Below are 16,171 nucleotides of genomic sequence, written 5' to 3'. Positions count from 1 at the left end.
TTTATTACGTATTTGGTGATTGAGCGCCATCTACAGCAAGGGAAGAACGCTTGCTTTTCATAACTTTGCCACATTCACATCAGGACTTTATTATACTACAATTATAATCGATTGAATATATTGATTTATGATTGCAACAAAGTCCAACAATACTTATAAAATCCATGTCTAATGAACTGATGGTCAATCCTGATAAGCGCTGAAAAACAACAGGTAGGCCTACCACTTGACAAGTCTGGCAGTTTAAAATTATTCCAGTGTCAAATAAATAGTAGTGTGTGGCCTAAAAGATAATTAGTATATTGGGGGAAAAAAAAAAAAAAAAACTTAACAATATACGTTCCCCATTCAGTTAACTGTCTGCAGAGGTAGTGACAAAACAAAAAAAAGAGATGATACTCTGGCCAGAGAGATGTGAAAGTGTGTATGAATGATGGTGCACCAAGGCAGACAAAATGCCATGAACAGCTGTATTCAAATATTCTAAACGGGCCCACAATGTAGATAAAGCCTAATAAAATAATGACCATGGATGAATCTGGCTAACTATCCTGGCCTGGGTCATTGTTGTGGCAGAAAGCAACAGTGCCACACACCTGCGATAACTTGGGAAGGCAGAGATCAAGCATGCTTGCCCTGTCCACCCCACACTTAACTTTTTTTTTCCTTTTGCAGCATGTCATAATGATTCCATCGAACGGAACTGATTCTGTTCCAAATGTATAAAATATTGTCTTGTGATTGTTAACGTTTAAAGTGGGATGAGTGTTTTCCAGTTAGAAAAACCTGAATAAGTTGAATAAGGAATGGTGAAAGTCTAAGAAAAGATTTGATGGTAGTGGTACTCATTTAAAAACAGCAAAAAAAAAAAAAAAAAAAAACATATAACAAAAACAAATCATGTATAATATTGAGTAAATAATGACATGAACGCAAGCCCTGTTCAATGTGTTGTAGGAGTATGGACAGCCCTCAACCCACATGAATTGTCACAGGTCACTCCAAGAAGGACTGGAATGGGTGATGAGTAAATGTCTCTAACAAAAGCATTTTAAGGTAAAAGCGGTTCTGTTAATACAGAGGATGTTATTGGAAAGTGAAACACACTGAGTTCACACCAGGTGCCTCTAATGCTGGCAGAGGCTGAAGAATCCCTTAGGGGGACCAACGAGGAGATTGAGCAGACTCAACTGGTGGCTTAAAAGCCGCTGTTTGCTCCAACTGATAAAGAGCATGTCAGAATGGAGGAAGGATCGACGAGCGCCTCAGTGCAAAAGTGGGAATGCAACAGAGACTAATTAATTTATCCTGATGCTGAAGATGATTCAATTTGCCAGATTAATTTGACTCTCATATTAGGTACATTACTATTACAGTCTAAAATTAAAGATGAGTGGGAGGAATTTGACCACCTGGAAGTCCTCCTGACGGTTGCGGTAAGTCCTCAACCCAGCAGAAGTCCGGGGGACATCAGGGGTTTTCTTTTAGTGGCCCTCGTCTGACCAGCCTGGTGAAGGCCTTATAGTCAGATCACATACATCGAGCTGGGGTTAGAGAGGTATCCGTAACCATATATACACTCAATTTTGAACCAAGTATTATGCAATGCATTGAAATTTGACTTTTGTTGAGTCTCGATAGACTCAAGTGGGGGATTGGTGTATGCGAAATTTCATTCTTTTTACTGATGTCTTTTATTTCTTTATCTTTTCCTTATTGATCTTTTCTTTATGAATTCTAGATCTTTTTTACAGCTTGTTACATTTTTATTCTTTTACATGTTATTGATTTCTTTAATCATTTACATAGGGTACGGAAAGTATTCAGACCCCCTTAAATTTTTCACTCTTTGTTGTATTGCAGCCATTTGCTAAAATCATTTAAGTTCATTTTTTTTCCTCATTAATGTACACACAGCACCCCATATTGACAGAAAAACACAGAATTGTTGACATTTTTGCAGATTTATTAAAAATGAAAAACTGAAATATCACATGGTCCTAAGTATTCAGACCCTTTGCTGTGACACTCATATATTTAACTCAGGTGCTGTCCATTTCTTCTGATCATCCTTGAGATGGTTCTACACCTTCATTTGAGTCCAGCTGTGTTTGATTATACTGACTGGTCTTGATTAGGAAAGCCACACACCTGTCTATATAAGACCTTACAGCTCACAGTGCATGTCAGAGCAAATGAGAATCATGAGGTCAAAGGAACTGCCTGAAGAGCTCAGAGACAGAATTGTGGCAAGGCACAGATCTGGCCAAGGTTACAAAAAAAATTCTGCTGTACTTAAGGTTCCTAAGAGCACAGTGGCCTCCATAATCCTTAAATGGAAGACGTTTGGGACGACCAGAACCCTTCCTAGAGCTGGCCGTCCGCCCAAACTGAGCTATCGGGGGAGAAGAGCCTTGGTGAGAGAGGTAAAGAAGAACCCAAAGATCACTGTGGCTGAGCTCCAGAGATGCAGTCGGGAGATGGGAGAAAGTCAACCATCACTGCAGCCCTCCACCAGTCGGGGCTTTATGGCAGAGTGGCCCGACGGAAGCCTCTCCTCAGTGCAAGACACATGAAAGCCTGCATGGAGTTTGCTAAAGATGGTGAGAAATAAGATTCTCTGGTCTGATGAGACCAAGATAGAACTTTTTGGCCTTAATTCTAAGCGGTATGTGTGGAGAAAACCAGGCACTGCTCATCACCTGTCCAATACAGTCCCAACAGTGAAGCATGGTGGTGGCAGCATCATGCTGTGGCGGTGTTTTTCAGCTGCAGGGACAGGACGACTGGTTGCAATCGAGGGAAAGATGAATGCGGCCAAGTACAGGGATATCCTGGACGAAAACCTTCTCCAGAGTGCTCAGGACCTCAGACTGGGCCGAAGGTTTACCTTCCAACAAGACAATGACCCTAAGCACACAGCTAAAATAACGAAGGAGTGGCTTCACAACAACTCTGTGACTGTTCTTGAATGGCCCAGCCAGAGCCCTGACTTAAACCCAATTGAGCATCTCTGGAGAGACCTAAAAATGGCTGTCCACCAACGTTTACCATCCAACCTGACAGAACTGGAGAGGATCTGCAAGGAGGAATGGCAGAGGATCCCCAAATCCAGGTGTGAAAAACTTGTTGCATCTTTCCCAAAAAGACTCATGGCTGTATTAGATCAAAAGGGTGCTTCTACTAAATACTGAGCAAAGGGTCTGAATACTTAGGACCATGTGATATTTCAGTTTTTCTTTTTTAATAAATCTGCAAAAATGTCAACAATTCTGTGTTTTTCTGTCAATATGGGGTGCTGTGTGTACATTAATGAGGGAAAAAAAAATGAACTTAAATGATTTTAGCAAATGGCTGCAATATAACAAAGAGTGAAAAATTTAAGGGGGTCTGAATACTTTCCGTACCCACTGTATATTCTACAATATGCTCTGATATGTTTAATTATTCCCAAATGTAAGATCTTTTTTTTTGTAAGATCAAGTGAGTGTATTTTCCATCAGAATTGATTATGTGCTGTGCATTGGTGTAAAAATATGTCTGTTTCCATATCTGCAGACATAAGATAATGCAAGATCTGCTATATTACAAGATCATGGTGACCTAATCAGATCTGCTACATCTTGTCTTGACTCTTCAGTACATCCAAATGGTTGCAAAAGAAGTAGTCCTACTTTCCCTAGTCCCTTCCTGTTACATAAGCACAGCATAATGTTTAGTTTCAGAAGACTCTGGGCTTCTTTCTTGTCTCTCTTTTGATTCTGCAAATATCTTACTTCTTTTGGGCCTTTCTGTACTCTGATCTTCACAAACTTCATCTGTTAGATACACTACTTTGGATTTTATTATACTCTATTAACTAAGATTTATTTTTCTATCACAACTTTGTAAAATTATAAAGACAACAAATGAATCAAGTAAATATTAAAATTGTGACATTTTATTTAATAAAATTTGTTATTCCTTAATTAAAATTTGATCTCTGACATAATCATTGCTCATCTGCCTGGATCACTGCATCAATTTGCCACAGAAATGAAAATCAAGGTGAACAGTTAAAAAATGTGTGCATATTAAAATAGGCCTCAACAAAAGCATCCTCATAGCTTACAACAGGTCTGTCTTTAAAAGTTATTGTTAGAAATCAGTTCACATGTGGAGAAAATGAATGGGATCCCACTGTTGCACTCTTTTTCAAGCAGCTACAATTATAATAGGCTAATTAAAGACTTAGATTACTACAGTTCTTCTGCTGTGACAAAAAAAAAGGGGTTTCATTTTATTAACACAATTAATACATTCAAGTTCAAGGAACTTGGAAAAAAATATCATTGCTATCCTGTACAACAAACTTATAAGCATATAATTACACAATAATAAGTTAGATATACTGAAAGTTGTCAGAATATACAGACATTCATGAAAGTGATGTGTTATTCTTGAAAGTAAAAACATCTTTTAATACATTGTAAAAAACAATGGATGGACTTGCATTCTGAATAATAATAATAATATTTGCAGCCATGTTCCCTTTAAGGATCCTTTATCCACATTTCCACGGATCATTCTGTTGTCCATTACTGGCTATTACGTCTGTCTTTCCTCCTGTTTGACATCTGTCACTCAATCTTTTCAGCTGGAACGACTTGCAGTAGCAGCTGAATGTGCATAGTGAGTGGCCCTGTAAGCGTTAACAGGTGAAGTTTAAGAATTTAGCATTTGGGTAGAGTTATATTTAATTATTAAGCCATTTCTTGACTAAATGTTTCTGGTAAGGATGAACATCCACTAAAAATAGCCTTAAAAGTTATATATTATTCAGAAAAAAAACAAACACATATAATTACATATTTATCAAGGGTCAAGACAAACATATATTTTGCTCACTGGAATATATCCAAATGTGTAATTTCCAGCTACTTACTCATGATGCGGCGAGTCCAGTTGAATTTGTAGTAAATGAAGGGTACATATAAGAGAAGACCGCCAACTATGAACAGTGTGCAGTACAGGTACTCCCACTCAGGCTTGTCTATGATGGGAGCAAGAACCAGGTAGCAGGACACAATCACTACCAAAGCAGGAATGACTATCGGCACCTGAGAGAAACAAAAGGACAACATTTTCATGTTAGGTAGGTTGATTCAGTCCATGCCATAGAACTACATTTTTCTATTTAATTTCAAATGTCTACCACATTCAATAATAGAAACTATGTATGGACAATATAAAATACAAACAAAATTTGTGATCCAGAACGCTTTACTGCAATAGCTAGACAGTAAAGAAACAATCCGTTATTTAGATACACCTCTTCTGCAAGTACTAAATTAATTCAAAACCATAAACAAAGGCACTTGCTATGATAAACTTTATAGAACAGAACACTTCTGTTCTAGCCTCTAGCTACTCTAGCCTTTTAGTTTATTGTTGGGTCTTATGACAAACAGCTTTTGATCTTTGTATTTTTAAAGTTGCTTTGGATAATAGCATCTGCTAAATGGTAGTTTTTTTATACAGCCACATGATGCTGTTTCACCATACATAATGTGCTCTAACCTTGACAGGTCTCTGAAGGTCCTTTCTAGTGAATCGCATAACGATGAGCGCAAGGCATGTGAGCCCATAGAAAGCCCACTGAGCAAAACTGAAGTAATTGATTAGAGTGTTTATGTCTGCTGGGATGATGTAGATGATTGACAGGAAGCCCTGCAAATCACATACAAGAACAAATACTTTATCACAAAACTAATGTTAATGTGTTAATGTGTTTAAAACAGTTCACATAATTAATGTAATATGACAATAGTGATAAGCCAAAAAAAGTGTTGAGGATGAAATATTACATAAGACTTACATTAAACATCAGAGCTGGAGAAGGCGTGTAACGTTTCACACTGATGTACGACAAGAACCTAACCATGTGTCCCTCCCGTCCTGCCACATATGTCAACCTAACAGGTACAAACAGACACAACAGACAGTAAGTGTCAGGCCCAGAAAACAATTTTCAGCATGCACTTAATCCAGTGTGCAAATTTCTATAAAAGAGCTCCTAACCTGCCTGCAGTGAAACAGCTCCCATTGGCTGCGCCAAAAGTGGAAAAGACCACAAATAGAGGCACAACCCATGATAATGGGTACAGCACTCTGTCACCAAAGGTCTGTGGAGAACCCAATGATTTAGTAAAAGATTTTGGAAAATACATTTTTAGAAATTGTCCTTGCAAAACAAAATTTGTTGACTGATTACATATTTTAGAACTAGGGAAAATATTTATTCTCTGTAGAATTTAAGGTTTAAAAGTCTGGAAATCACAGATTTAAAACTCCCTGATATTTCCAGATTTTCCATGGCAGTGGGAACTATGACTATGAATAATACACACTCACCACAGCAACGGCAGAAGACTGTAGAAGTTCAATAGGGGTCATGACAGTGAAATATGCAATGTTGACAAATATATAGCACACAGTAACCAGGGGAATCCCGATAAGAATTGCCAGGGGAAGGTTTCTGTTAAAAAATAAATAAAAATACATATATGTATTAAATGTTATATACTGTATATTAAAATATATATAACACTGAAACACTGTATGACAGACTAGATTTAATGGGGGAAACAAGGACATGTAATTATGTAACTACAGTTTTCACATGTTTTAGAAAAACAGAATTAATCCAGTCTCACTTGTATGGATTTTTCAGCTCTTCTGTTATGAAGTTAAGCTGATTCCTATGAAGAAAGAAAAGAGAACTTTGATATGAATTGCCATAGCTGACTTAAGCTGACTTCTGGTCTTGTACATGCTTCTCTCAGAATGATAAAGACGAATGATCTGATAAAAGCGAACGATCTGGTGAAAGTCCAGGCAACTAAAAACAGATTCTACAGCATTTAAGGTTTGACAAGCATTCGGTTTCCCTTTTCATTATATAATGATAATTTCCTTTATCATTAGAATGTGTGAATGATTCCTAGAGCTGAGAGCACACTAGAATGTTGATTCTATGAATCTACTATATGCGTATCAAGTTTCAAAAAGATGTACACTGCTGCTTAGCCTCATATGCCACATGTGCAACATCAAATGAGCTCATCAATACTTTACCATCCATCATAAGCCCAGAGCCCATTGTAAAATGCAAGGCCAATTGCTCCAAATGATGTTGTTGCCCCTGCAAATGGGTCTTTAAGGTTCTGTGTATTGCCTAAAAACAATTATAACATAATAAAAAGAAACATTTTATTGATCTTACATTGAACATTTACAGAGGTCACCTTATCTAAACACACATCTACACTAATCTTTGGGCATAGTCTACAATGAGTAATCTTTTACAACATAATCGAAAAATACAATTTCTTTATCTGTTATCAAAATGTATTTGATCTCAGTGCCTTCAGCTGAATAATAAGATGCTGCTGTCCTTTCCAAAGTCACATAAGTCAGTCAATAAAAACATATCAGATGAGAGTCACAAAAACAGATCTGGCATTGGGATATGAGGTTGGGTAAAAGCAGGTTTGATTGTTCTCAGGGAACAGAGAGATACCTTGAGCCAACAGAACGATGCCTGAAACCACGATAACAGCAATAATCAAGAGTTTGGCTGCTGTGAAGAAGTTCTGCACTCTGTAGGCCAGCTTCACACTCAGACAGTTGACGAGTGTAATTATTACTGACGAGAGAACAAAAGAGAGGGTTAGACCAAAATAATGTCATTGGAATATAAACAGGGTCTAGACTTGTACATACAGATACAAGCGGCAGCCAGGCATTTGATAACCACTTGAGGAGGAGTGCATCCTGGGTAAAATGGAGTGGCGGCGTACTCGGCACAACTCAGGGCAATGATGGCAAATGACGAAGGCTTCAACACGATGACTGTGGTCCAGGAATATAGGTATGCCGGCACTGGCCCGAAGCCCTCCATCAGGTATGGATACTCACCACCAGACTTCATGATCATTGTGCCTAGCTCGGCATAGCAGAGGGCCCCTGCACACACATGCACATGCAAACCTCTTAGTTTCTCAGTGTTCAAGTCGAGGTCAATGAGTCCATTACCGAAAGGTCTTCTGCAGGCAGAGTCAGTATTAAACTAAAGAGGATTTCTGTGTCTTGGGAATTTTCCTGAACAGTATGTGACTTTAAAAGTCTGACTGAGGGTTTCTGAGTGAGTGAACATATCTGATTAACCTCCTTGACTTTGCCCAACTATAATCTCAGCAGAAAGTGCTGGATAAAATAAAGATTTAGTTTAGATTTACATATTTGTAACACAATGCAGTAAAACAACAGCTGCAATGAATGGAGCAAAACAAAAGAGTAACACTTTACAATAAGAATTAACATTATTTAATGCATTGGGTATAATGAAGTAACAATCTTGGTTAATGTTAATTTATAAATATTTAACATCTCAACTGTCAAATTCATGTTACTATGTATTTATGTATTATGAACAAAAATAAAGTAATATATAATTTAACATTAACTTAGATTAATACATGCTGTAAAAAATACTGTTCATTGTTAGTTTATCATACCTACTTAATGCATTAACAAACTAAGCCTTATTCTAAAGTGTCAGCAATAAAACATATCACAAATTAATAAAGCAGTAAACTTCTTGTTTTTACGTCATATGGTGAGATAAATATGACACGATGCATGTGGTGATTATGCTTAATCTGACCCTATTATCTTTATTATGAGGGTTTATCAGACTTCTCAAGGCTTTTGTGCAAACTCATTGATAATGTGTTTGTTTTGTGGATACCGACCCATTGTAGCCAGTACTCCGCAAGCCGCCCACACACACAGACATGGACCCACGGCTCCAGTTCCCGCCAGAACCGATTTGGGAGAAATGAAGATCCCTGAGCCGATCATTGTTCCCACTATCATACAGATGCCACTTACAAGACCCACCTGAGACATTCAGACAGGGTTAAGGTTAAAGGGTTAGGGATTGATTATGTAATTAAGTTAATGTGATATTAAAATTAGGGATGCATGATATATCGATAACACATGGGCTGTCAGCTGATTTGAGGGATTTTTTTATTTGATCGTATCTGTTGGATTCTCATTTAATGTATTTTTACATTTAGGTTACCTTAGCCGTTAAAGTTAATCCTTAGAACACGAATAATCTAGCATATCTCAACATAAATATCCCACATGTAGCATTTAAAATGATTGATTTTAATTTTTAGTGTTTTATTTTATAGAACTGCCATAACAAATAATAATTCAACTTCTCATAACAGCCAGATTTATTACATAGATTTATTACACTACATTTCCCTATTACAATGATCTAAATGATCTCAAACCACTTTAACACAGGGAAGATGAGGTTTCTATTTATATTGCCTGCTTTGTCTAAACATAAGGTCAACATAAAGAACAAGGGTTGCAATAGTTTTAGAACTACCCGAAGTGATTCGTATTACCGTGGCCTTTCATGTCCTTATGTATACAGATTTACATACAGTACAAATAATTAAACTTGTCATTAAAGGGTTAGTTCACCCAAAAAAGAAATTTCTGTCATTAAGTACTTTCCCTTATGTCTTTCCACACCTGTAAGACCTTCGTTTGTCCTCAGAACACAAATTAAGATATTTTTGATGAAATCTGATCCACACATAAGCAGCAATGACACTGCATCTTTTGAGGTCCAGAAGGGTATTAAAAGACATTGATAAAACGGTCAACGTGACTACAACCTTAATGTTATGAAGCGACGAGAATACTTTGAAATCGCCCATCACTAGATATTGTTGAAAAAGTCATATTTTGTTTTGTTTTTGTGCACAAAAAGTATTCTCGTCGCTTCATAGCATTCAGGTTGAACCACTGTAGTCACGTTGACTGTTTTATTGATGTCTTTTAATACCCTTCTGGACCTCAAAAGATGCGGTGTCATTGTTGCTTATATGTGGATCAGATGCCCTCGGATTTCATCAAAAATATCTTAATTTGTGTTCGGAGGACAAATGAAGGTCTTACGGGTGTGGAACGACATAAGGGTAAGTACTTAATGACAGAAATGTCATTTTTGGGTGAACCCTTTAATGAGAGTTACAAAAGACAGAAGAATACTCGAACAGATGGGTCAGGAAGGGAAGGGATTACACCGCAGTGATGGCGACAGGCACCACCAGGTCAACCCACAGTTAAACCCTTCACACTCTTACTCTCACGCCCACACACATCGACTCCGGACAGAAACCAGTGATCATTAAACATTCTTCACATTCTTCTGTGTAATGTGCCCATAATGAGTAAGATTCTCTTTCTCTCATACTCACATTCTGATGCAGAGCTGCTGCTTTTGGCTGCTCATGCTTTTTGGCTTCCAGAGCCTCTGGGACGCTCCCATTTTGAGTGTTCACCTTTTTCAGATCCTCACCCATCATTCACAGGATCAACAGTCCAGTTTTAATTTTGTGCAGTCAGCCTGAATAAATACAGACAAAACTATAGTATACTCTTTACTACAAACTCGATTACATATATTATGATCAATTGAAAATCATTAATAAGTTAATTAATAAGTAAAAAAGACCAACATCTACTGAGCCTGAACTAAAAGACAGATAGAAATCTAGGGAAGTCTGGATCTATGGAATATAGCACATTTATTCTTGCTGTTTTGATGTCTTGTGCTTGCTTGTGTAGTTCATCATATCAGATTACTTCAAGCATCCTAAAGGCCAAGTTAAAGGTTAAAGACATTATAATGTTTTCAGTGTTGCTAATGCAGGTGAATGAGCGTCAAGATGTTATGAGCTCTCTGACAGATCTGTTTATTCATACACAATAACATCTGCTCCACATGCACTTCAATTCAGACCATTTTGTCTCCTAGCAACTGCGGTATGATAGTCAAAGGTTCAGTTTATACTATAGTCAAGAAGCAAAGTCTGAAGGAAAATGAGTACAAAAATATATAGGCTAATAAAAAATAAATAATATTAAAACACTGCTGTAAACTCAGTAGAAGAGTTCACATATATTATTCAGTTAAATAATTAAACTTCTCTTAAAGTACTTTGCTAATAAAGTCAACTGTAAACAAACACACATCAATACTTCAGTTTCCTTTTCTGCCAAACATTTATCATACTTGTAGAAAATATTTTTCACTGCTCACAATAAATATCACATTATCTATAAATTTGCTACAATATTTTAACAAAAAAAATGCATTAAATATTTTTCTGAGTGCAAATTTTTCAGGTGCAGTTAGCAAAGACAAACTATAAGTTAACTCAAGCTTACTTTCTGTGCCACCAATTCCACCGTCATATGAGAATCATGTTCAACTCGAGGCGTGAGGCGAAAGACAAACCTGCAATGCTTTCAGTTTTTTCCAGCAGATAAGTTTTGATCCATTTGCAAATTCATGTGTTTAATAACCAACAAAAGTGGGTGGGACCTTCAATGTTCAGTCATTCTCCTGGGTTGACCGTGATTGAAGCAAACACGTGACAAGAAGGAGGAGAGGGACCAGGATTGGCTAGAGGTGAGCAGGCTCTGACCAACACAATACTCCTTTGAAAGAGACACTTGATATGGTTTGGTTGGAAAGAGGGGGTGACAGTGTGAAGCCAAGGATAGACCAGAACACAGGCTTAGATCAAAAGCACTGCCAGTGCAACTCAGTACAAGCCATTGCTCAAATAAATACAGGCCAGTAAATCTCCATGATGTCCATTATAAATACCATATAAGGTGAATTCGGGGTAATTGGGACACTTTTTGCCATTGAGTTGACTGGGAAAAAGAGTCCCAATCAACATTTTACAGTCAAGAAGAGCTTCTCTGACTGATCTACTCATCTTTACTGTCTCTCCTTTTCATTTGTTGAGTTCAAAAGCTGGCCAATGTGATGTTTCAAAGAGAGTCAGGCATTTGATAGCTTGATGTTGTATCATTATACATAAAAATACTTGATATGACAAATTATAAATCTACTATTGTTTATTGTTATTCATGTTTGTTCATAATACATTCATAAATGTTAATTTATTCAACTTGAATTGTTACAAATGTATTAATATATGTAGAAATTAACAATGAAGAACGAAAAACACTGTAAGAGGGTGTTCCTTGTTAGTTCATGATAGCTAATATGTAATGTATTAACATAACGCAATGTTAAAGGGATAGTTCACCCAAAAAAGAAAATTCTATTATTTACACACCCTCAAGTTGTTCCAAATCTGTATGAATTTCTTTGTTCTGTTGAACACAAAGGAAGATATTTTGAAGAAAGTTTGTAACCAGGCCACTTTGGGGCACAATTGACTTCCATAGTAGGAAAAAAACTACTATGGAAGTCAATGGTGCCCCAAGACTGTTCAGTTTAACACATTCTTCAAAATATCTTCCTTTGTGTTCAACAAAACAAAGAAAATTATACAGATTTTGAACAACTTGAGGGTGAGTAAATGATGATAGAATTTTCATTTTTGGGTGAACTATCCCTTTCATTTACTGTAACCGTATTGTAGTTTTATGTACACAAATGACAGCACAGCTCTAACTTCCAGCAACTTGCTATGTTACTATTTAACTACTCCCAGTGCTTCAACAATTCCTAGTCTCCACATACTGCACCCTATAAATGATATAAACATATATCTGTCATTTGGCTATAAATGAGACAAACAGCATCAGTGTTCTCATTGCCAATCTTCAAAATGATAAGCATGAATTAACCTTGAAATAAAACAGTTCATAATAGTTGTTAAGCAAAGTGAAAATGTCATGGCTAAATGACACACCACAACACTGATCTACTTCCACCACAAAGCAACATTATTCTCGTACTTCTATTCAGTTTTCACAATATTTATTCATCGAGGACATGAAAGCCAATGAATTAAAAATTATACAAATATATCAAGTGCACTCTTTACATGATTCCTTACCTTTAGATGGGCTACTTCTTATCCCAAACTCAGATCTGAATCTTCAAGCGATAACAGCAGGGATTACACACACACAATCTGGGTGGCATCTGAGCAGCTAACAATTAACCCGACTCTGTCACAGATGACTGGCTTTGCACATCCTTCCTTCACGTGCAACACTGAAACTCAGAGAAACATCTCAGATGGACTTCATGTTTATGCAAGTCATACTCTATCTGATGACTGACAATTCAGAGAGAAAATCATTTCAAAATTAGTTATCCCAAACTATTTCATTTAATTCTTTCAATATGAGCATAATAAGTATATGAGTTCGATTTAAGCAGTTATTTTTAAATGTCTAAGTTATCTAAATATTTACTGACCTCATAAAGTGACACATGCCCATGTTTTATTGTTTTGTTTTGTGATGAGTGATTTGATTACCCATCATTTACAGTTAAAGTCAAGATGCTAGAAAGATTTGAGTGTAAGTATGTGGTGCGTTATCAAGAAACCCTGTAATTGTGGCTCAATAGATGAGAAAATGAAAGTCAGGAGTCAGTTTTAATGACAGGGTTTTATTTAGTATAAAACAGAGAAATTAACTGAATCTGCCACCTTTGGCAAAATGAAACAAAGACACTTGAAAGGAAATCCCTTATTCAAATTTATTATGGTTGTACAACAATAATTTGTATAGTAGCTATGGTTACAATGGTAAAATTTAGTGAGGGGCAGCCTACAGGACGTGATGTAATAATGTTATTAAATTAGTCGGCATTAAATTACATGAAGTCATGGTAATAATAGCTTGCTTTAGGAAATCTCCATTCACAAGAGCACAACAATAGCGTGATTAAGCACTTGAAAGGGACCCAGCTGACCTTACACTGAGATGTTAACCTAGATAAGGAACAAACTATAACTCTAGACCATCCCAGAGGACAGGTCCTAAACTTTTCAAAGGCTTTAACTGTTCAGCAGGATCTTGAAAAAATCCTCAGAGTCTGAGAATATACTGTGATGTTTACGTAATTTATCTAGGTGGCCTGTCACAAAATCTGCCACAGATTCATCAGAACTTTGCAGATTAATCAGGTCTGTGTTTTTCTTTATATTACAGAATAGGTGCTCTTTGTGATTTTAACTGTATTTCTAGTTAGTCATTAGGGTTTTTGACATTTGTTTAATTGAAAGCCTTGCTGATTTAATAATGTCCAGCAGATGGCAGCACTACTTTTCGTATCTTCTATTAGCTCCACTGATGAAACAAGCCAGTTCTGTCATGTGCATTTTAGTTGTACTGTTGTTTTTCTCGTTTTGAATTCAAGGAGTAAATGTAAACGAGGAATTCTAGTGAAAAGCCTTGAGGATCGAAAATGTCTTTCTATTCTCAAAACTGATGACTAGTGGCCCGCTAGAAAAGTGAGAGGGTGAGTAATATGAATGAATTTACAGAACAGGGGGAGAATAAGACAGACAGAGAGGTGTATGTGTGTGTGTTTTGCTCACTGGTTGTGAGGGAATTAGAGGCGCAGCAACGGTATAAGATGTCCTCGTCATTTTTCTCTGCTGTCAGAGCCCTAGTCCACTGGGTCTGTTGAAGGGAACAAGTGACCTGTGCCAGCAGAGCAATGCTTCACATGCTCATAAGCATATAAACACTCTCTCACACACACACCTAACGCTTTTCTTCCACTTACCAGTGAAAAGTTGTAGCTCTTTGCAGTCAATCGTCCTACATTTCATCCTAAAAAACAGATTCCTGATTTATAACATATACCAAAGCACTTCAGGTCTGTTCCAACTCCCCAGTTCACTGGGCTGCACTATCAGAGAGATGTTTTTTTAAAATAAATCTGTGACATTAACAAAAACATTCTACCACAGACATATAACAAACATGCTCCAATGAACAGCAGTCTTGCAATTAATCAATAAACCGTTAACTAGCAGTTGAAATACTACACAACTGCTAATCTATGAAATTTATAATCAATACCTACTGCTAACCAGTAGTGCTCTATTTCTTTTGTGAGCTCGCGCACATGCACGCGGACTGCAGTTCTGTGACACGGTTACAACAAACGTCCTGAATGCGGTTTGTTTTGGGCATAGTGATTGCTGGGTTTTAATTTTGTTCTAAAATAGTGCAGTGCCATTATGGAGAGAACTACTGGACTGTCCTTATGCTGCAACCGTCAGACAGGCACTTTTTTTTTTTTTTTTTTTTTAGATCGATGAGGTGTTTTGCAATAGCGTCACTGTCTGGTTTTATTGCTGTCTCGCTAGTTTTGTCCTGACCACAGCTTAGGCTTTAGAACTGACTTTTTTTCTTTTTCTTTCTTTTTTTTTTTTTTTAAATGGAATTAAGAATTTCTCTCCTCAGGAGAACCTCACGTTAGTGTTGTATATGGAAGCGGCTTAAAAAAAAAAAAAAAAAAAAAAAAACTCCAAGTAACAAGAAAAAAAAAAGATTTATTTTTGTTCTATTTGTCCCCCTAAATTACAAAAAGGTAACGTAAATCATTTTTTTTGCCTAAAAGAAAAGGTGGCGATGCCTTATTCACTTTCCCTGTACTAGCAAAAATGCTTTGAATTAAGAACCTTTAGATATTAAAGTCTGCATGAAGTCAAAATTCTAGGTTGGGACATTATTATGTCCATTGGGAATTGATTGGAATATTGTTTTTTGAAAAAGCTGAGAAAAAGACTACAACATGCATAAGCAATGCTTTTATGCTTGTTTCTGCTTTTTTGCTTTTTTTAATCCGGAGATTCCGTCACTGGTGGGGAAACGTTGTCTCATAAAAACAGGAAATTGCGGAAAAAGAGTTAAAAATTACAAGGGCACATGAATTTAAAAAAAGTTACATGCACAAATAAGTAATTTATAATAACAATAAATTGGAATATTCCATAAAAATAAGAACTGTCAATTTTGATTTCACTGACTTTAAAAGGATAGTTCACCCAAAAATGAAAATTCTGTCATTAATCACTCACCCTCATGTTGTTCCAAACCCGTAAAACTTCCGTTCATCTTCGAAACACAAATTAAGATTTTTGATCAAATCTTTTTGATCAAATCTGAGAGCTTTCTGTCCCTCAGTTGACAGCTAAGCAACTAAAACAACTAAAACAAAAGTTCATAAAGAGATCATAAAACTAATCCATATGAATTGAGTGCTTTAGTCCAAATTTTCGGAAGAGACATGATCGCTTTA

The 16,171-nt window shown here is 36.6% G+C and overlaps 1 protein-coding gene across 2 annotated transcripts; it reads right to left on the bottom strand.

Annotated features, from left to right (window-relative positions):
• Positions 1–3,918: 3,918 nt before the first annotated feature.
• Positions 3,919–13,102, bottom strand: slc7a9 (solute carrier family 7 member 9). Of its 2 annotated transcripts, none has more exons than XM_051900252.1 (13): positions 12,960–13,102; positions 10,332–10,480; positions 8,796–8,943; positions 7,765–8,007; positions 7,562–7,687; positions 7,117–7,216; positions 6,696–6,740; positions 6,394–6,517; positions 6,061–6,164; positions 5,858–5,954; positions 5,560–5,709; positions 4,925–5,099; positions 3,919–4,681 (listed from the first exon to the last, which is right to left on the bottom strand). In XM_051900252.1, the coding sequence occupies exons 2-13, from the start codon at positions 10,437–10,439 to the stop codon at positions 4,620–4,622; spliced, it is 1,482 nt and encodes a 493-aa protein (XP_051756212.1). In that variant the 5' UTR covers positions 10,440–10,480; positions 12,960–13,102; the 3' UTR covers positions 3,919–4,619. The 2 variants fall into 2 exon arrangements, with proteins under 2 accessions (XP_051756212.1, XP_051756211.1); XM_051900251.1 differs by lacking the exon at positions 12,960–13,102 and adding an exon at positions 11,305–11,453.
• Between the last annotated feature and the right edge of the window lie 3,069 nt (positions 13,103–16,171).

Source organism: Ctenopharyngodon idella, chromosome 7 (assembly GCF_019924925.1).
Source record: "Ctenopharyngodon idella isolate HZGC_01 chromosome 7, HZGC01, whole genome shotgun sequence".
NCBI lineage: Eukaryota > Metazoa > Chordata > Actinopteri > Cypriniformes > Xenocyprididae > Ctenopharyngodon > Ctenopharyngodon idella.
The sequence above is the reverse complement of the archived record's forward strand: the minus strand, read 5'-3'. Positions and strand labels throughout refer to the sequence as shown.